This window comes from Rhinatrema bivittatum, chromosome 5, assembly GCF_901001135.1.
Source record: "Rhinatrema bivittatum chromosome 5, aRhiBiv1.1, whole genome shotgun sequence".
NCBI lineage: Eukaryota > Metazoa > Chordata > Amphibia > Gymnophiona > Rhinatrematidae > Rhinatrema > Rhinatrema bivittatum.
In genome coordinates this window covers 2,390,932-2,413,564 of record NC_042619.1, presented here as the reverse complement: position 1 = coordinate 2,413,564, position 22,633 = coordinate 2,390,932, and the positions used below count along the sequence as shown (strand labels likewise).

The window sequence follows — 22,633 nt, the reverse complement described above, 5'->3', positions numbered from 1 at the left end:
TAGGAAATCGCTCCTACGCGCTCGGCAACGCGGAATGGTCCGCAGAATCTGGGGGCGAGTCTGCGGGAAGGAATCCGAAGTTGTAGATTCTTTGTACTCAGCCAAACATGGTTCCCTGGGAGGTAGACTGGTGCTGGCTGACGGCGGCTGTCTGCCCATTTTTTGGCAGCGGGGCAGCTCTTTGCATTTTCTTTTGGATAGATGTCAAGAGGGCAAGTAGCTGGCGGGCAGAGAGTTGCACTGCTGGCAGTGCGCTGGGTTCAGGCGAGGGCAAGGGCAGCCGAAGTTGCTTCCCATAGACAGCTAGGAAGGGAGAACTTCCTGTAGCGGAGTGTGTATGATTGTTGTATGAAAATTCCGCCCATGGGAGTAGTTTGGCCCAATCGTCTTGTCTTTCATTTACAAAGGAACGCAGGAAGGTCTTCAGAGTCCGGTTCGTACGTTCGGTCTGCCCGTTACTCTGAGGGTGGAAGGCTGATGAGAGACTCAACTGGACCTTGAAGTGTTTACATAATGCCTTCCAGTAGTGGGCGGTGAATTGTGGTCCTCAGTCTGATACGATGTCCTGGGGAAGACCATGAAGTCGGAACACATGTTGAACAAACAAATTAGCCAAGTCGGGCGCTGAAGGCAATTTCGACAGGGGAACAAAATGTGCCATTTTGGAGAACCGGTCCACAACAACCCAGATGACCGTGTTCCCGTCTGATGCTGGGAGATCCACCACAAAGTCAGTGGAGATGTGCATCCAGGGCTCCACCGGGATAGGCAAAGGGTGTAACAATCCTCTAGGTTTCCCGCCAAGTGGTTTCTGCAATGCGCAGGTGGGGTAGGAGTCGATGAAGAGACGAACATCTTGTCTTACCGTTGGCCACCAATAATACCGATTGAGGAGGTCTAGGGTCCCGGTACGGCCCACATGCCCTCCAGTGAGGGATTCGTGGGCCCATGTCAGCATGGCCCTTTGAGAGCGGCATGGGACTATGGCCTTTTCTTCGGAAGACACGGAGGTGGCAGCGAGACACACCTTCCTGGGATCTAAAATGTACTGGGGTGTCTCAGGAGCCTCTTCAACCTCAGTGGACCGTGACAGGGCGTCTGCTTGCACATTTTTTGAGCCAGGGTGATATTGCAGAGTGAAGTCAAACCGGTCAAAGAACAAAGACCACCGGGCTTGTCTCGGGTTCAGGCGCTGGGCTTGGCATAGGAAAGAGAGATTCTTATGATCCGTGTAAATGGTGAAGGGGTGATTGGCTCCCTCCAACCACTGCCTCCATTCTTCCATGGCAAGTTTCACGGCGAGCAGTTCTTTGTCGCCGACCCCGTAATTACTCTCAGCCGGGGAGAACCTCCTTGAGTAATAGGAACACGGGAGAAGCTGTCCAATGTTGGAGTGCTGGCTCAACACTGCTCCAACAGCTACGTTCGAGGCATCAACCTCAACCACAAATGGCCGACTAGGATCAGGATGGCGGAGGCATGTGTCTTGTAGGAAGGATCTTTTTAGATCTTCGAAGGCTTGGCAAGCTTGGGCAGGCCAGTCCACCGCATTGGCTCCCTTCTGGGTGAGCGCAGTCAGAGGAGCCACTATGCGGGAATAGCCGGGGATGAAATGCCGATAAAAGTTAGCAAAGCAGAGGAAACGTTGTAGCGCTTTGAGGCCCCTCGGCCGTGGCCAGTTCCTAATTGCAGTGACTTTCTCTGGATCCATCTAGAAGCCGTCAGCCGAAACAATATACCCCAGGAACGGCAAGGAAGTTTTTTCAAAGCTGCATTTCTCAAGCTTAGCACATAAGCTGTGCTCTCTGAGTATTTGGAGCACCTGGCGAACATGCTGGCGGTGCGTAGGCAGGTCATGGGAGTAGATCAGGATGTCGTCGAGGTAGACGATCACACAGATGTTGAGTAAATCCCGTAGCACCTCGTTCATCAGGTGCTGGAAGACCGCTGGGGCGTTACAAAGGCCAAAGGGCATTACGAGGTATTCGTAATGTGCATCCCGGGTATTGAACACGGTCTTCCATTCGTCTCCGGGACGGATTCTAACTAAGTTGTAGGCCCTGCGTAGATCCAACTTAGTAAAGACTCTTGTGCCTTGGAGCTGATCAAGTAGCTCTGGGATCAATGGGAGAGGGTAGTGGTCCCGTTTCGTAATCACGTTGAGCCCTCGGTAGTCGATACAGGGCCTCAGGGAGCCATCTTTCTTGCCGACGAAAAAGAATCCTGCCCCGGCGGGCGACTTTGACGGGCGAATGAATCATTTCGCCAAATTCTCAGTGATGTACTCTGACATGGCCCGTGTCTCGGGCAGGGACAAGGGGTACACCCTACCCCGAGGTGGCATAGTTCCGGGCAATAAGTCAATAGCACAGTCATATGGACGGTGCTGCGGAAGGATTTCTGCTTTCGTCTTCGAGAAGACATCGGTAAAGTCCTCGTATGGAGCTGGAGGTCCAAGGGCGGAGTGCAAAAGCAGGAGTGCAGGAGGCTTGGGAACCTTCACACAATGAGAGAGGCAATAGGGACTCCACTTAGTGATTTGCAGGGTACCCCACTGGATCACAGGCGAGTGCTTTTGGAGCCACGGCAGCCCCAGCACCACGGGGTGGACAGCCTTTTCGAGAATCAGGAAGGCTATCTCCTCCGAGTGGATCGACCCGGTGTGGACTGTGATGGGAGCCGTGGCAGTCAATATGCGACCTGGAAGGAGTGTTCCCTGAATGGAGGTAATTCGAAGCAGAACCTCTCGTTTCTGCGTAGGAATCTGCAGTTGAGAGACCAAGTCTTGCTGGATAAAATTACCTCCGGCTCCGGAATCCAGGACTATGGGAATGTCACAAATGTTACGTATGCCGGCCGCGGAAGACCCGCGGCTCGGCCCCTTCACCTCTTTCAAAGTAATCCAGCATCTGGTCCCTTGTCTCTGGCGGTTGTGGGCCACGAACAGCTAGTCGTTAAATAGGGCCCGCGGCGGGAACCTGGCCGCAGCCCCGGATGATGACATTGGCAGAGCTCCGGTTATAAGCCCGGGCTCCCCTCTCTCAAATTGCCTTTGCAACAGGTCCCCTCACTAGTCGAGTACTCGTTGCCTCTTCAGTTCCTGGTTCCTGATCCTGATTGCCTTCGTTCCTGTTTCCTTGTTCCTGTGTTCCTGTTCCTTTGTCTCTCCTTCGGATTGCTGACCTGGTTTACATAAGAACATAAGAAATTGCCATGCTGGGTCAGACCAAGGGTCCATCAAGCCCAGCATCCTGTTTCCAACAGAGGCCAAAACCAGGCCACAAGAACCTGGCAATTCCCCAAATACTAAGAAGATCCCATGCTACTGATGCAATTAATAGCAGTGGCTATTCCCTAAGTAAAATTGATTAATAGCCATTAATGGACTTCTCCTCCAAGAACTTATCCAAACCTTTTTTGAACCCAGCTACACTAACTGCACTAACCCACATCCTCTGGCAACAAATTCCAGAGCTTTAGGTTTGACCTCTGCATTGCCTGACCACTCTGTTGCCTCTCTCCAGCATCGCTTCACTATGCTGTCATGTTCCAGTCTCAAGTTCCACTATTTCGCCTGAAGTCTGCTTCGCGCTCAGTGTGGTCCACGACCACCCTTGGGTGGCTGTGTAGGGCACGCTGCGATGCAGTTCTCACCCAGTACTTTCGCCTGAGTCCTGAAACCTTGCCTGAGATCTTCCGAGTAACCTGAATCCTCATCCGAGTCTTTCCAAGTTCCAAGTCCTCAGCCTCTGTATGGCCTCACACATGGCCATGTTGAGTTCTGTATTTTAATGATATATTTATATTGTGTGTACTACATTGATTTTTTCCAGCTTGTATATTAAATGTTTTATATTGTTATTGTCATATTTATTTTTAAAACTTTTTGAAATTATCAATTTATTATATATTTTCTTTACCACTGGTTTCATAGTAAAGATTCAATACCAAAAGTGCAATCAATACCAAAAGTAGAGATGTGAATCGTGTGATCGATCGTCTTAACGATCGATTTCGGCTGGGAGGGGGAGGGAATCGGATCGTCGCAGTTTGGGTTTTTTAAATATCGTGTAAATCGAAAACCGGCACACTAAAACATCCCTAAAACCCACCCCGACCCTTTAAAATAAATCCCCCACCCTCCCGAACCCCCCCAAAAATGCCTTAAATTACCTGGGGTCCAGAGGAAGGGTCCCGGTGTGATCTTTTACTCTCGGACCTCCGGTGTGTTGTAGAAATGGCGCCAGCGCTACCTTTGACCTGTCATATGACAAGGCAAAGGTAGCGCTGGCGCCATTTCTACAACGCACCGGAGGTCCGAGAGTAAAAGATCACACCGGGACCCTTCCTCTGGACCCCAGGTAATTTAAGGCATTTTGGGGGGGTTCGGGAGGGTGGGGGATTTATTTTAAAGGGTCGGAGTGGGTTTTAGGGTTGTTTTAGTGTGCCGGTTTCCCGCCCTCCCCCTTCCCCTCCCCCTTCCCCCGATTTACGATTTTTTGACGATAAATCGGGGGAATTGTTATTGTATCGTGGCTCTAACGATTTTTGACGATTTAAAATATATCGGACGATATTTTAATCGTCAAAAAACGATTCACATCCCTAACCAAAAGTGCTACTCCTGAGACCAGCATTGCGTTGCTGGGTCTCCATGGTGCGTGTAGGTCCAGCAGAGGGCTGATCCTGCTTGGTGCCTGTTCCAAGTTCCTTGCTTGAGTTCCAGTCCTGGTTTGTTCCTGCTCTGCCCGTGCCTACATGCACTCACCTTCCGCGGTGTGGCTTGGGGCTCCTCTCTGAGTTGTGCCATGGTTCAGGGGCTCATGCTCTCCCATGAGCTAGTGGCCGAATCCGTATCAGGACCTGTAGGTCACGGTCGCAACAGGTAGATGCCTCCATGATTGGAGCGGGGAGCAGTCCTGAACCAATGCTCTGCTTCCGGATCCATGGTCCCGTGTTCCTTCTACTCACGCAAATTCTCTGCTGCAGAACAAAATTACAGCATTGGAGACCGCGAGTTACTCGCCATCAAGCTGGCTTTGGAGGAATGGCGCCCATGGCTAGAGGGCAGTCAACATAAATTTACAGTGTTCACAGATCATAAAAATCTGGAACACTTGAGCCAAGCCCAACATCTCAATGCCCATCAAGTCTGATGGGCTCTGTTCTTTTCCAGATTTAACTTCGAGCTTTACTACCGCCCGGCAGAGAAAAATCTCTGGGCAGATGCCCTATCATGTTCATTTGAACCTGAAGACAAACCCGATGAACCCGGTCATATTATTGACCCAGCCTGCATTTGTCTTTCGGCTACTCATCCTGTCCCTACTGGGAAAACTGTGATGCCCCGTCGATTCCATGAAAGAATCCTCCGGTGGGCACATGACTCTAAGTTTGCTGGTCACCCAGGGTGAGTGTGAACCTTAGTGCTGCTTCAGCAGTTCTTCTGGTGGCCCACTATGGTCTCTGATGCTAAAGCGTACGTCGATTCCTGCAGTACCTGCACTCAACAGAAACCCCCAGTTGGGTGACCTTGGGGTTTACTCCAGCCACTTCCAGTTCCCGAAGAACCATGGACACATCTTTCCACGGATTTCATCGTGGATTTGCCACCATCTAAAGGCAACATGGTCATATGGGTTACAATTGACAGATTATCCAAAATGTCCCATTTCGTTCCACTACCAGGCCTACCATCTGCACCCAAATTGGCATGTCTGTTCTTTTGACACATCTTCCAACTACATGGCTTACCCAAGGACATTATTTCTGACAGAGGCCCACAGTTCATTGCCAGATATTGGCGTGCTCTTTGTAAAACGTTTGGCAATAACATCAGTTTAACAACAGCATACCATCTTCAAGCCAATGGACAAGATGAGCGTACAAACTGCTCCTTGAAGTTCTTCCTCCGCACATATATAAACTATCGTCAGGACAATTGGTCGGAGCTTCTTCCTTGGGCGGAGTTCTCCCACAATTCCCACATTGCCGCTGCCACAGGTACGTCACCCTTTTCCATCATCTATGGGAAACAACCACGACCACCAGTACCTATACCATTATTGGTGCCTTCTCCTGCTGCGCAAGCCACTGCCAATGCCCTCAAGGCACTATGGAACCAGACAAATCTTTGCTTATGCCAAGCCGCTTCCCGGGCCAAGAGATCTGCTGACAGCCATCGACGCTCGGCTCCTGAGTTCCTTCCTGGCCAGAAAGTCTGGTTAAGCACCTGTTATATTCACCTCAAGATACCTTCTCAGAGGTTTGCACCAAGGTATATTGGACCTTTTCCAATCATTCGTGTCGGACCAGTAACTTACCAACTCCGACTGCCGCCTACATTGGGAATCCACAATACGTTTCACATATCACTCTTAAAACCTGTGGTCCTATCCTGGCCTTCACGAAAGGCTCCTGCACCTCCTCCACTGGTCGCAGAGACCGACACCACTTATAAGGTCCACAAAGTCGTTGATGTCCACCGTAGGGGCCGCCGGTGGGAACACCTCCTTTCCTGGGAGGGTTATGGCCCTGAAAAAAATTTGTGGGAGCCAGCCTGTAACATCCTGGATAAGAAACTCCTCCTCCAGTTTCATCGTGCCCATCCAGGCAAACCCAGACCTCCAAGGGGGGCCATGGGGGGGGGGGGGTACTGTTATGCGTGCCGGCCGCAGCAGACCAGCGGCTCGGCCCCTCACCTCTTTCAAAATAATCAAGCATCTGGTCCCTCGTCTCTGGCGGCTGTGGGGCGCCGGCTCCGTCCTCGGCCATCCCTGGTGCCTCCGGCTCTGCTGAAGCTCCTGATGCTCCACATCAGGCCTCTCTGAGTGGCCTGTGGAGAGACACCGACCTGACCAGCATTGCGCCCCTCCCTAGGCACATGCGTGCACAGCTAGTTTTTAAATAGGGCCCGCGGTGGGAACCTGGCCGCGGCCCCGGATGATGACGTGGGCAGAGGTGGGGTTGATGCTACCCATAGGAGGTATCTTATGGGTCCCCACCGTCGGCAGGTGGAGTGGGCTGGCTGACGGAGGCCGGCTGGAGCTTCGCCAATACCAGCCCTCGTTCCTCGCGGTTTGAGCCTTTGGGTACTGGGGCCATCTGGAGTTAGGTGGGCCTCCATGTATCGTTGAAGAGGAGATGAAGAGGTCAGCCTAGAGGCTGAAGAGTCTGTGCTGGATGAAGCAGAGTCCCGGAGACCAGGCACCAATAGGAACCAAAGTCTGATAGGGAGCACAAGAGGAAGAACAGGCTGAAGCCTGAGAGGCCTAGTCCAGGACAAAAACAAGGGGTGCGTCATAGAACAAGCTGAAGTCAGGGCAGGTGGCAATCAAGGAGCAGTGGCAAGGCAAGGCTGAAGTCAAGTCCAGGAGAAAGGCAATAGCGTGGTCGGACAAAGCAGAGGTCTGGACTAGGAGATAATCAGTAGCGTGGTCAGGTGAAGCAGAGGCACCGATGAGCTTATCAAGGCGCTCGAGAAGCGGTGCCACCATCGAGGGGTCCGGTTCCGAGGCTGGTATGGGGGCCAGCGCCGGCGGCGATTGGAAGCCTCATAAGGCTTTCAGCACTGCCTCTTGGACCATGTCGTCCAATTCCTCCCGGGAAACAGCATGGGTGGCACGGCGATTGGGGTAGGAGGCAGGCTAGGTGTCACTGGAGCCTCCACGGAGGCCCGTGGAGGCTCGGTGCCCGGCACCGGTGGGGAACGCCTAGGGGTCCCGGGTCCAGAGGAGTATGGGGGATCATCTCCCCGGGACCTCTTCACAGGCGGCTCGATGGAAGTCGATGCCGCTGCGATATCGGTGCCGGCACCCTTCAGGGACGCCCGTCAGTGCCGGTGTCTATTTCCCTTGGTGCTCGGTCTGGTTTTTCCCCGGCACCGAGGACGATGACGCCGATGTCCTTGATGAAGTCGGTGATGGACGGTCACCCTGTCCACGGTGTTCCTGGCGAATCGTCTCCGAGGTCGATGGACCCTACACAGTTGGTGGCGCTTGAACTGGCATCGATGTTTTGAAGCAAACAACTGCTCCATTTGTCCAGGCGAGCGCAACGGCCTTTGGGGATCATTTGTGCACAACTAGGGCAACGAGAAATGTCATGCGAGGGGCCTAAGCACAAAACACATACTTCTTGCGGGTCCGTTATGGACATGGTCCTCGGACACTTGGGACATTTTCTAAACCCAGTCGCCATGTTAAAATTTTGGCGGGTGCGCAGTCGGTACCATCAGGTACCGGAAAAAACACTTACCAACCGTCGGAGGGAACGAAGCGCGATGGAGGACCCCGCTGAGGGATTTTTTGAGAAGATAAACTTCAAATAGTTCCGTGATGAAAGTTGTGAGAAATTTCTCCAGAGCTCCTAAACTGTGAGGCAACTGCTGCGTGGAAAAAAAGAGACTGAAGGGGGACCCCTGCTGGCTGCAGGGTTAGTGGCATGCTGGGCATGCTCAATGTGTTCCGTGACAGGGCTCCATCTGATGATGTCACCCATATGTGAGGACTACCATCCTGCTGTCCTGGGAGAAACACAGCACCGCGTCTATGCATGTACAATGCTGTAAGCATCAAGGAGAACCTTTTGTGCTGTCACACCTCCTCTGTTACAGTCCACACTATCCCTCCCTTCATCTTAAGCAGAAGCTGGGCACTTCAAGGTCATACACACACTCAGAATTACAGAAAACAAAGTGAAGACAAGATTTAATTAAAAGTACCAGACCACTTATTTAAAGCCAGCTTGCAGATAAGGAGTTAAATCTCAACCTTGACAAACAGGTCAAGGGTGGGTGGGAGGATTTCTGGCTGGGAGGGGGGTGAATGGATGTTTGGGGGGGGGGGGAAGCAGAAAGGGTAGTATTAACGTTTCTTTAGCTCTTTAATGGGGAGGGAGTGGGGAGACCTGGGCTGGCAGCGATCGACTGTCATCATTTTAAATGTTAGTTTGTACTTAGGGACCAGGTTTCTAGGTAAGCGGGGGGAAGGGGGTTTAGAGAAATGTGGTGGGGAGGTGGGTATCAGGTCGGGAGAACCTCAACTTGCTGCTTTGATGTTTTTTTATGTTTGCTCCTTATCCTTCTACATATACTTAAGGAGGAACTCCCCAGGAAAGAGAATCACCCCATGCCTTGGGCCTTGAAGGAGCTTTCTCCTGCTCTGAAAGGATCTGACCCCCTGGGGCTATGGACCCGAGTGCATTTAGCTCTGGGACCCAGTGTGACCCTTGCCTTCCAGGCTAACTACTGGATGAGGGGGCTACGTAAGCCTTGAAATGGGCAATCAGGCTGATGAAGCAAAACATCTCTAAAGTGATAAACCAGATATCCACAGACCCATATTGAGTTTGCAGCCACTGAGGCAGGAATTAGGTTTAGTTATCATCTATATAATCCGTTTCCAACAGTTCACGTAGGCATGCGGGATGAGACTAAGGGTGAGTTGGCCCATATACAGCCTCCTATTACTCTGCAAGAAATAACAGATAGCAGCATTCGAATAAGCTCTTGGTGAACTACATCCTCTCTGTGTACAGTGGTGGGAGTGCAGCAGCCAGATGGTTCATGTAATCATTCAATGCTGCCACTAAGAAGCAATAACAGTACAGAAATCTTCACCTTACCAAAATTACAAGTGTTACGTTTTCTCCCTATGCAAACTCTCTGGGGCATAACCCCCGAAAAGCTGCCCCTTCCACCCCCTGCGCGCGCCGAGCCTATGTGCATAGGTTCGGCGGCGTGCGCAATCCCCAGGATGCGAGTAAGTCCCGGGGGGGGGGGGGGAGTCGGGGGGGTTGCGGCCGGCGTGTCATCGGGGGGTGTTCCGGGGGGCGGGGCCGCGGCCTCCAGACCAGCCCCCAGACCGGAACATGGCACACCAGCAGCCGTCCTGCGCAAGTTACGCCTGCCTTGGGCAGGCACAACTTTTAAAATAAAGGTAGGGGGGGAATTAGTTAGGGCCGGGGGGGGGGGGGGGCAGGTTAGTTAGGGGAAGGAAAGGGAAGGTGGGGAGCGCCGGAAAGAAAGTTCCCTCCGAGGCCGCTCCAATTTCGGAGCGGCCTTGGAGGGAACAGAGGCAGGCTGCGCGGCTCGGTGCGCACAGGCTGCCGATTTTGCACAGCCTTGCACGTGCCGATCCCGCGCGTATCTTTTAAAATCCGGTGTACTCTTGTTTGCGCCGTGCTCGCGTACTTTTTAAAAATCTGCCCCTCTAAGTCTAGACACATTACCTCTAAGGCTGCTGTCCAAGCAGCGACATAGAGTGCCATGGTTTCTTCCAAAACCTCGGCTTCTTCCTGCTTTCCTATGGTCTGGCTGTGCTCCTCTTCCAGCTTCTTCTCCTTCTCCTGGTTATCCTCCAGGTGTCTCAACCATCCTTTTAGAACCAGCTTCTGCTCCTCCACTTGAAGACGCGTCTCCCCCAGCTGGTTCTGAGCTGCCTGCACCTGGGCTTCGTAGTCCTGTTGCTGCTGCAGACTCCAGCTCATCCTCTGGAACTTGCCACAGTACCGCTGCACAGCATGGATCCACCTGCAGAGCGATGCTGCTGCGCTGCTGGCAGTCTGGATCAAAACAGGGTTAAAGTCACTTCTCGCTGTGGTCTCACTCAGAGCATTGTACATCTCGTCTGTAATCTGATTCTTGTTGAAAAATACCAGATCCTGAAACACATAAAAGAAAGTGTCCAACGATAAGAGGGGCCACAGAGCATCCCAGCACATGGAACATAAGAACATAGGAAATTACCATGCTGGGTCAGACCAAGGGTCCATCAAGCCCAGCATCCTGTTTCCAACAGAGGCCAAAACCAGGCCATAAGAACCTGGCAAGTACCCAAACACTAAGAAGATCCCATGCTACTGATGCAATTAATAGCAGTGGCTATTCCCTAAGTAAACTTGATTAATAGCCGTTATTGGACTTCTCCTCCAGAGAGAGGAGACTTGGGAAGAGTGACAGCATGTGGGTTAGGAAGGGGAGGAAGAGAAGCAGAGTATTCAGGGGTATATAGGAGAGAAAAAGCATCCGAGGGAACTGGCACAACCTGGAGCATCCTGGCACAGATGAAAAACAATGGACTCAATATTTAGTGCCATTTAGTCAGACAAATGCTGACTTTTCAATATTTCCCCTACTTATCTGACTAAAAAATAAAGCAGATTATGTTGGGGCATTCTGGGGGTGTTCCTAGGATATTCGGAGTTAGCAAGATAACTTATCCTAGTGTGCCTGCACCATTAACTATCCCTCCAGACTTAGCCGGATACGTTCATTCGGCTAACTTTGCAATCTGGCCAGTAACTAAATATTACCCTCACTGTGTTTGCACAATGCTTTCTTCACTGGGAGGCTGTTCCATGCATCCAGCACCCTCTCTGTAAAGAAATATTTCCTCAGATTACTCCTGAGTCTGCCCCCTTTCACCCTCATCTCATGACCCCTCATTCTAGAGTCTCCTTTCAATGAAAAAGGCTCATCCCCTGTGCATAGAAACCTTTCAGATATTTAAATGTCTCTGTCCTATCTTCCCTTTCTCCCCTTTCCTCCAGGGTGTTTATGTTTAGATCTTTAAGTCTGTCCCCATATGCTTTAGAAAGAAGACCAGTGACCATGTTAGCAGCCTCCCCCTCTGGAGCGACTCCATCCTGTTTATATCCTTTTGAAGGTGGGGTCTCCAGAATTGTACTCAGTATTCCCAGTGAGGTCTCACCAGGGACCTATACAGGGACAATATCACCTCCCTTTTTCTGCTGACCAATCCTCTCCCTGTGCAGCGGAGCAGCTTTCTGGCTTTTGGCAAATATAACTTGCTGTCAAGCAACACATAGCATTGAACTTCTGTTAGGCAGAAGCCATGGGTCAGAGGATATTTACCCTCTAGGTGCCAGGGAGTTAAGACAAGCCCTTGGAAAGCCTCACTGCGCCATATTCAGTCTGTTCCTGAGTTCATACACTGCTTAAGTGCTTGTACTCTGCAGCCAGGCCGCAGTCCTGCTCCATGCCTCTCTAGCAGGATTCCTAATCCTACCAGCCTGGGCTGAACTTCCATCTGCCCAGCCTGCCTTCTCAGATCCTAAATGTACCACTGGCCCCTGGAAATACTCTGACACTCGCCTTGACCTTCTAATGGTAAATATGAGCTAAATATTTTAAAAATATGCATTAATTTGCAATAAATTTTACATTTACAAGAAATGTAGCCTGCATAGCAAGAATTTGAAACTTCGGTGACGGGTTTGTGTCTCTCTCGTAACATCTGAGTAAAAGTGATTTTCTATTGTGATCGCAGAAAGGAGAAATGATCATTTGGAATTAGGGGAGAGACTTAAAGATGCAGAACAAAAATCAGATGAGAATTCAGAGCTCCACAACAAAAATTAACTAAATTGAACTGCTTCAAGTACTGCCTAAGTAAATGACTTGAAACGATCCCTGAATCAGAGGAGAATCCACGTAAGGGAGACAAAAATTAGGTGGGAGAGACAATGAAAGCCAAAACACTGGAAACCAGACCCAAATGAGGAAAACAGGGAAAAGCCTGTCAAAGATAAAACAAGTAATAAAAACCGGAGTGATTTGTATTTCATACAGGAACTTCCGTATATAAAATTTAATAAATAAATAAATAAATAAATAACTGGTGAGAATACTTACCTGATAATCTCGTTTTTCTTAGTGTAGACAGATGGACTCAGAACAAGTGGGTATAGTGTGCTCGTGCTAGCAGTTGGAGACGGATCTGACGTCAGCACGGGTATATATACCCCCACAGGAAGTGAAGCCACTCAGTAATCTTCCTTGCAAAAGCTGTTATGGATATATGTGTACTGACGATCAATAATTAGTGAAACAGGATTCCCCTGACCGATTGATAGTAGCTGGAGACCGCCAGCATTCCCAACCGGAAGGCGTTGACACCTGGTAGAGTGGACGCACTCATGTAAGAAGTGATAAGGCTTACCTTGAATCGGTGAAACCAATGTATACAGGCAGCTGGGCGGGATGCTGAGTCCATCTGTCTACACTAAGGAAAAGGAGATTATCAGGTAAGTAATCTCACCATTTCCTGTCGTGTAGCCAGATGGACTCAGAACAAGTGGGATGTACAAAAGCTTTACTCCAAGACTGGGCGGGAGGCTGCCTGAGGAATGTGTAAGACTGCCCTCGCAAATGCTGTGTCCTCCCTGGCCTGCACATCCAGACGGTAGAACCTGGAGAAGGTATGGAGGGAGGACCACGTCGCCGCTTTACATATTTCTGCAGGCGACAGCATCCTAGATTCTGCCCAAAATGCTGCTTGGGCTCTGGTAGAATGAGCCTTGACTTGTAGAGGCGGTGACTTTCCGGCCTCTACGTAGGCCGCTCTGATGACTTCTTTAATCCAGCGGGCGATGGTGGGCAGAGAGGCCGCTTCTCCTTGTTTCTTCCCGTTGTGCAGGACGAACAGATGGTCAGTCTTTCGTACTGTTTCTGTCATTTCCAGATATCTGGGCAGCAATCTGCCAATGTCGAGATGGCGTAGCAGACGCCCTTCTTCTGATTTCTTCAGACCTGCCGTGGTTGGCAAGGATATGGTCTGGTTGAGGTGAAATTGTGAGACTACCTTGGGCAAGAAGGATGGAACCGTGCGAAGATGGATAGCCTCAGGAGTGATTCTGAGAAAAGGATCACGGCAGGACAGTGCTTGTAGCTCCGAGATGCGACGTGCTGAACACACAGCCAGCAAGAACACCATCTTCAAAGTTAGAGAATGGAGAGATAGGCCCCGGAGGGGTCTGAAGGTGGATCCCGCGAGGAAATCCAAAACTATGTTGAGGTTCCACAAAGGTACTGGCCACTTCAGTGGCGGGCGAATGTGCTTGACTCCTTTCAGGAAGTGATAAACATCTGGGTGCGTGGCAATGGTCTTGCCATCCCTCCTGGGACCATAGCAAGACAGCGCAGCCACCTGAACCTTGATGGAGCTGAGGGAGAGACCCTTCTGAAGTCCATCCTGCTGGAAATCCAAACAATAGGGATTGTAGTCGGATTGGTGCCGTGAGTGTCGCACCAGTCTTCGAATACTCTCCAGATCCTGACATAGGTGAGGGATGTGGAAAACTTGCGAGCTCGGAGGAGTGTATCTATTACTGGCTCCGAGTAACCTCTTTTCTTCAGTCTAGCCCTCTCAATGGCCAGACCGTAAGAGAGAATTGAGCTGGATCCTCGTGAAGGATGGGACCTTGACGTAGCAGGTCCCTGAGCGGAGGCAGGGGAAGGGGCTCCCCTGCCAGTAGTCTTCTCATGTCCGCGTACCAGGGTCTTCTTGGCCAATCTGGTGCCACTAGAAGAACTAGGCCCCGGTGCTTCTGAATCTTGTGGATAAGGGTGCCCAGCAGGGGCCAGGGAGGAAAGGCATATAGCAGGGCCCCTGGAGGCCACGGCTGAATCAGGGCGTTGATCCCGTGAGAGAACGGATCTCGCTTGCGGCTGAAGTATCTGGGTACTTGAGCATTGAACCTGTCCGCTAATAAGTCCATGTTCGGAATCCCCCAGTGATCCACAATCATCTGGAAGGCTGTGGGCGACAGCTGCCATTCCCCCGGATTTAGGCTTTCTCTGCTGAGGAAGTCTGCCGTGATGTTGTCCCTTCCGGCAATGTGGACGGCGGAGATGTCCTGAAGATTCGCCTCTGCCCAAGCCATCACGGGGCTATCTCTAGGGACACCTGTCGGCTTCTGGTTCCGCCCTGACGGTTGATGTATGCCACCGTGGTGGCTTTGTCGGACATCACTCTGACTGCCCAATTCCGCAGTCTGTGAGCAAATTGCAGGCAGGCTAACCGGACTGCCCGTGCCTCGAGGCGATTGATGTTCCACCCCGCTTCTTCTCTGTTCCACCGCCCTTGGGCGGTGAGTTCTTCGCAGTGTGCTCCCCAGCCGCTCAGACTGGCATCTGTGGTGAGCAGAATCCACGTGGGGGAGGACATCTTCGACCCCCTGCTCGTGTGGTTGGGCTGCAACCACCACAGTAACTGGGTCTGCACTCTGGCTGGTAGAGGTAGATGCCTGGAGTAGTTCCGGAAGCGGGGACTCCAGCGAGAGAGCAGGGAGTTTTGTAGAGGTCTCATATGGGCCCTTGCCCAGGGTACCACTTCCAGGGTGGATGCCATAAGGCCGAGAACCTGCAGATAATCCCAAGCTATGGGCCAGCTGGCCGCCATCAAGGACCGGAGACGCGTCTGCAGTTTTAACCTTCTCTTGGTGGTGAAACTGACTTTGTCTGCCTGAGTGTCGAACTGGACTCCCAGGTATTCCAGTGATTGGGAAGGCTGTAGGCAACTCTTGTTTAGGTTGACTACCCAACCCAGGCTTTCCAGAAGGGTGATCACTCTGTTGGTTGCCCAATGGCTCTCCTCTCGTGATTTCGCCCTGATCAGCCAATCGTCTAGGTAGGGATGGACCAGGATTCCTTCCCGTCTGAGCGCCGCTGCTACCACTACGATCACCTTGGTGAAGGTCCGCGGCTAGCCCGAAGGGCAAAGCCCGGAATTGGAAGTTGCGTCCCAGAACCTTGAAGCGTAGATAGCGCTGATGATCCGGGTGGATCGGGATATGCAGGTATGCTTCTGACAAATCTAAGGCCGTGAGGAATTCTCCTGGCTGTACTGTGGTCTTGACTGAGCGCAGAGTTTCCATGCGAAACCTCAGGACCCTTAAGTATCGGTTGACTGACTTGAGATCCAGTACGGGCCGGAAGGTGCCCCCTTTCTTGGGCACCATGAAATAAATGGAATAATGACCAGAATCCATTTCCCATGCAGGTACTGGGATTATGGCTTTCAAGGACAGGAGCCTCGCCAGGGTAACTTCTAATGCTGCCTTCTTGTGACTTGGACAGGGAGACTCCACAAACCTGCCCCCTATAGCTCCATCCCCCGGATGGATCGGCTGATTCTCATTGGGAGGCGCGGCCGGGCCCTGAACCCGAGCCGGCTCCCCTCTTCTGCTGTTTGGGCCGAAAGGACTGAGGACGAGGTGCCTGGTAGCGACCCCTATAGGGAATGAAGCGTTGGGAGCTTCTGCCTCTGGACGGCCTTGGAAAGGTGCGCTGGTTCTTTCTGAACCTGTCTTCCGGCAGTCGAGGTATTGGAGAGGCCCCCCATGTGCTGGCCAGTTTATCTAGGTTGCTGCCGAACAGGAAAGAACCCCTAAATGGCATTCTGGTGAGGCGTGTCTTCGAAGGAGCATCGGCTGACCAATTCCGTATCCAGAGCTGCCTCCTGGCAGCCACAGAAGATGAGATCCCCTTGGCTGTTGTACGGACTAGGTCGGATGCAGCATCCGTGAGGAACGAGAGAGCGGACTCCATGTCTGCTGCCGGAGCATTGTTCCTGACCTGTGATAAACAGGAACGCGTCACCACTGTGCAGCAGGTTGCGATTCGCAAAGACAGAGCTGCTACCTCAAATGTCTGTTTCAGGATGGCGTCCAGTTGCCGGTCGTGAGGTTCCTTGAGGGCCGCCCCCCCATGAACTGGAATGGTAGTGCGCTTGACCACCGCGCTAACCAAGGCGTCCACCTGAGGGCAAGCCAGCATCTCCTTGATTGCCGGATCCAGGGGGTACATGCCTATCAGGCCCCGACCCCCTTTGAATGAGGCCGCAGGTGCAGCCCATTCCAGATCTGTTAGTTGCTGTGTGGCTTGCAAGAAGGGAAAATGGCAGGCTGTAGGACGAAGACCTTCCAGCAGAGGGTTCTGTGTAGATGGAACCATAGTGCTGGGGCCTGAAATATCCAACTCCGCCAGGCACTGAGATACTAGGTCGGAGAGATCTTCCTTGGGGAAGAACCGCCTCATGGTTCGATATGGCTCAATCCCCGAGGGAAGTTCCCCCTCCTCGGAGGGTTCTGATTCGGTCTCCGAGACATCAGGGTCCGCCTGAACCGGACTGCCCGGAGGCGGGTGCGCTTGCCCATGAGAAGGGTGCGAAGGTCCAGGGGCAGGATCCGCTGGAGCAGCCACAGGAGCAGCAGCAACAGCAGGGCCTGGACTGGAAGCTGATTGCATCTGTACAAAGGCATGGATCCCCTTAAAGAGATCCACCCAGGAAATGGAGGTGGTCTCAAGTCTACGGGGAACCAGGTCCCCCGGTATCCCAGGTTGTTTGAGACTACCCGCGAGATCCGGGGTGGCCCCTGGGGAACTGTCAACAAACCTCGGTTGAGACTGGTCCTGGCCCGAGGCTCCCACTGCCTCCTCACATTGGGCACAAAGGGAGTCTGGCTCCTCGCTGTGCGTGGCCCTAAGCTGGCATGCTGAGCAGAGGCCGAGGGCTTTCACGCCGGAATCAGGAGGCGCCGCCGCCAGAGACGCCGGGGCGTCTGAATGTTCCATCGCTGAAAAATATGCGCTCAAGAATAAGCGGCAGCAATATGCGCTCAATACAATAGGCGCTCAATAATATGCGGCAGCAATATGCGCTCAATACAATAGGCGCTCAATAATATGCGGCAGCTATATGCGCTCAATACAATATGGGGCGGATTTTCAGAGCCCTGCTCGCGTAAATCCGCCCAAAACCGGGCGGATTTACGCGAGCAGGGCCCTGCGCGCCGGGAAGCCTATTTTACATAGGCCTCCCGGCGCGCGCAGAGCCCCGGGACTCGCGTACGTCCCGGGGTTCTCGGAGGGGGGCGTGTCGGGGGGGCGGGGCCGGAGCGCGCGGCGTTGCGGGGGCGTGTCGGCAGCGTTTTGGGGGCGGGTACGGGGCGTGGCTATGGCCCGGGGGCGTGGCCGCGCCCTCCGTACCCGCCCCCAGGTTGCGGCCCGGCGCGCAGCAGGCCCGCTGGCGCGCGGGGATTTACGTCTCCCTCCGGGAGGCGTAAATCCCCCGACAAAGGTAAGGGGGGGGTGTAGACAGGGCCGGGTGGGTGGGTTAGGTAGGGGAAGGGAGGGTAAGGTGAGGGGAGGGCAAAGGAAAGTTCCCTCCGAGGCCGCTCCGATTTCGGAGCGGCCTTGGAGGGAACGGGGGGAGGCAGCGCGGCTCGGCGCGCGCAGGCTATACAAAATCGATAGCCTTGCGTGCGCCGATCCAGGATTTTAGTGGATACGCGCGGCTCCGCGCGTATCTACTAAAATCCAGCGTACTTTTGCTTGAGTCTGATGCGCAAGCAAAAGTAGGCTGATCGCGCTTCTTTTAAAATCTACCCCTATGCGCTCAATACAATATGCAGCAGCTATATACGCTTAATACAATATGCGCTCAATACAATATGCGCTCAATAATATGCGACAGCTATAGACGTGTAATACAATATGCGCTCAATAATATGTGGCAGCTATATACGCTTAATACAATATGCGCTCAATAATATGCGGTCAGCAATATACGCTCTATACAATATATATACTCAATAATATGCGGTCAGTAATATACGCTAAATGGTAGACAACATATGCTCCAAATATGAGCTCAATACGATACAGGCGCCTATCATGGGCGCTCAATACCTTAACAAGGCTGACAAAATGGCGACCTCCGCGGCGTGCCGGATACAGGCAACGCCGCCGATCCTCGTACCTCGGAGACCAAAAGTAAGAGATGTACGCCTTACCTGATCCTCGGCGCTTCCCGGCTGAAACCCGGGCGGTCTCCGGCTGCGGGGGGAGAGGGGAAATACCGTCACCGCCGCGCTTGAGGAATGCACCCGCTGCCTCCCAAGTCCACGCCGGGACCTAGGCGCCTCTTAGCCCGCCCAAGCCTCGCTCGGGGGCTGGCTCCCTGCCGCGATTCGGCCAACGGACCGAGGCCAAAACCTCAGAGGGATCGCGGAAATCACCCCGGGAAACTCAACTGGGGGAGGGACCGAATGGTATCACCGCAGGAGTGCGGGGCTCGATGTTCCTGTAGAAATTTAGTAAGTAGAAAGTAGAAAATAGAAAGTAGATTGGAAACACGCTCAGCGAGCGTGCAGGCTCTCCAAACTGCTTTGGAGACGGAAATTACTGAGTTGCTTCACTTCCTGTGGGGGTATATGTACCCGTGCTGACGTCAGATCCGTCTCCAACTGCTAGCACGAGCACACTATACCCACTTGTTCTGAGTCCATCTGGCTACACGACAGGAAATAAAAAGGTTTTCAAAGCAAAAACCCTGTGAGGGAGTCACTTGGACAGCTCGATGACTGAGGGTTAAAAGGGGTGCTCAGGGAGCACAAGCAAATACCAGAAAAACTAAATGAATTTCTAGCCTCTGCCTTTACTGAGGAGGATGTTGGAGTCAATCAAACCCATACTGGAATCACACTGGAACAAAATCAGTGTGAAACTGGAAAATATACTAAATTTATTTATTTAGATTTCTACTCTACTTTTCAGCCACTTCAAAGCAGATTACATTCAGGTACTGTAAGTATTTCCCTGACCCCAGAGGGCTCACATTCTATGTTTTGCACCTGCGGGAATGGAGGGTGAAGTCGCTGACAGACTACAGAATAACAAATCACCAGGACTGGATGGTATTCACCTCAGAGTTCTGAAAGAACTCAAACATGAAATTGTAGACTTATTTCTGGTGATTGTCATGGCTAGCTGTGCTGGGGACAGACAGTGGGTACAGTGCCTAGGTAGGGGTATACCTTGGAGAAGCTGGGTGGTCCAGAACCACTGTGTTCTTCCTAAAGCATATGAACATAACATAACATAAGAACATAAGAACTGCCTTACTGGGACAGATCAAAGGTCCATCATGTCCAGTATCCTTTTTTCAACAGTGGCCAATCCAGGTCACAAGTATTTGGCAGGGGATAATTAGTGGCTTTTCCCAAATCTATCTGATTAACAACAGTTTTATGGACGTCTCCTCCAAAAACATGTCAAAATCTTTTTTTAACCCAACTACACTAGCTGCCTTTACCACATCCTCCAGCAATGAATTCCAGAGCTTAGGAACATAAAAATTTGCCATACTAAGTCAGATCAATAATGCCCAATCCAGGTCACAAGTACCTGGCAAAATCCCAAGCAGTAAATAAATCCCATGCTGCTATCATGCAGTCATAAGTAGTGCCTGTTCTTTAAGAGGTAGATATTAAAAGCATTGCTCGTGTATGTGGGCCATGAGCGAGAGATGCAGATTTTAAAAACCTGCAAAGTTTGCATGTATGAACTAAAGAGGTGGAAAAGGGGCAGGCCATGGATGGGGTAGAGGCGTTCTGGGATGGGACACTTAACTCCGAATTTTAAAACTGAAAATTGCAGCACTCGTACACTAGGTATCTGCATAGCTGTACTGCTGCTTCTGATGAGGAGCAAGCCTGTAGATCTCAAGTTTTAGGGCTTAAAGAACAGGGTGAAGCACCAGGGTCAACTGGGCAGCCTGCAGGATGAAGAACCAGGGGGCCCTGAAAGACCTCAATATTAACTGGACAAACTGGGGGACGAATGGGAAAAGTGGGATTGTGCCTCATGCAAGCATGTTTTAAAATTCGCTGACATACGCACGTAAAAGCCGACAAGGTCCTATGGAAGACACACATCCATTAGCTGTGCTTCGGTTATCTCTTAAAATTAGGTGCATACATACAAGTGGTTGATGTATTTTAAGACATACATGCCCAAGTGCAGAGCAGGCTGAGAGCAAGTGAAGCTGAGGTCCAATCTGATGTCAAGACAGGCAGCAGGTCAGGCGAAGTCCAGGTCCAATCTGAGGTCAAAGCAGGCAGAAGGCAAGACAAAGTTCAGGTCTGGTCCGAGGTCAAGCCAGAGGGAGAATACAGAGGACACAGACAAGGAGGAAGGCAGGAAACAGGCAGGATATGGGGAGACAGGAGATGGAACCAGGAGCAAGATAACACAGAGACAAACTAGGACGAGCCAGGAACATGCAGGAATAGACGCAGGAAGGCTGAAGCACCTGGTGCTCCTGGAACGCAGGGGACCTGTTGTGAAGGCACTGCGAAGAGACAAACTAGGACCAGCCAGGAACATGCAGGAATAGACGCAGGAAGGCTGAAGCACCTGGTGCTCCTGGAACGCAGGGGACCTGTTGTGAAGGCACTGCGAAGAGACAAACTAGGACCAGCAAGGAACATGCAGGAATAAACGAAGGAAGGCTGAAGCACCTGGTCCTCCTGGAACGCAGGGGACCTGTTGTGAAGGCACTGCGAAGAGACAAACTAGGACCAGCAAATAAACATGCAGGAATAGACGCAGGAAGGCTGAAGCACCTGGTGCTCCTGGAACGCAGGGGACCTGTTGTGAAGGCACTGCGAAGAGACAAACTAGGACCAGCAAGGAACATGCAGGAATAAACGAAGGAAGGCTGAAGCACCTGGTGCTCCTGGAACGCAGGGGACCTGTTGTGAAGGCACTGCGAAGAGACAAACTAGGACCAGCAAGGAACATGCAGGAATAGACGTAGGAAGGCTGAAGCACCTGGTGCTCCTGGAACGCAGGGGACCTGTTGTGAAGGCACTGCGAAGAGACAAACTAGGACCAGCAAGGAACATGCAGGAATAGACGCAGGAAGGCTGAAGCACCTGGTGCTCCTGGAACGCAGGGGGACCTGTTGTGAAGGCACTGCGAAGAGACAAACTAGGACCAGCAAGGAACATGCAGGAATAGACGCAGGAAGGCTGAAGCACCTGGTGCTCCTGGAACGCAGGGGACCTGTTGTGAAGGCACTGCGAAGAGACAAACTAGGACCAGCAAGGAACATGCAGGAATAGACGCAGGAAGGCTGAAGCACCTGGTCCTCCTGGAACGCAGGGGACCTGTTGTGAAGGCACTGCGAAGAGACAAACTAGGACCAGCAAGGAACATGCAGGAATAGACGCAGGAAGGCTGAAGCACCTGGTGCTCCTGGAACGCAGGGGACCTGTTGTGAAGGCACTGCGAAGAGACAAACTAGGACCAGCAAATAAACATGCAGGAATAGACGCAGGAAGGCTGAAGCACCTGGTGCTCCTGGAACGCAGGGGACCTGTTGTGAAGGCACTGCAAAGAGAATAGCTGGCATTTTTTTTCAGCATTTTAAATTTTGAGCAAGAAGAAACTCTTGCTGAGAAATATCAGTGCACAGTAATCTTTACATATAAAGAAATTAACAAATACAATACCAGTATTCAAAAACTTGCACTGAAAAATAATAAAAGAAAAGGGAGGGACTCAGAAATTGGAGCATTTTTTACAATACATCACTGAGGCAATTATAGGAAGCTGAGCAAGGTTCACAACAAAATCTCTCAATGGCAAACCTCCTTACAGCCATGAGGAGTGTGTTTCCAAAAACGCTCTAAAAGGTATAATTCACATTTTGATACATAATACAGCACTTGCATGGATTTTGAAGAACAAATTTGGCCCCTATTTGAAGAGCATCTGGACGCATAGAGAGAAATTTCTTTCTGCGAGATTGGGTAGAATTTGTAAGATCAGGGTAAACCCAGATCTTTTGACCATAGAATAGAGACTGTCTGTTTCGAAAGAAAAGTCTCAAAGTAGTCAGTCCAACACATAGACGAGGCAGGAACGAGGAAGACAGGAACCGGGAACCACAGGAATCAGGAGCACGGATTCTCTATCAGCAACGAGTACGAGGAGACCTGTTGGAAAGGCAACACTATGGAGCAAGGTCTGAGCTTATATACG

The 22,633-nt window shown here is 51.7% G+C and overlaps 1 protein-coding gene across 1 annotated transcript in view; it reads right to left on the bottom strand.

Moving 5' to 3' along the window:
• The window catches only part of DNHD1 (dynein heavy chain domain 1), a 792,986-nt gene that overhangs the window by 159,103 nt on the left and 611,250 nt on the right, over window positions 1-22,633 (bottom strand). Inside the window, exon 32 of the mRNA XM_029601740.1 lies at window positions 10,231-10,662. Coding sequence (XP_029457600.1) covers window positions 10,231-10,662 — 432 coding nt within the window. The remainder of the gene's footprint in view (window positions 1-10,230; window positions 10,663-22,633) is intronic.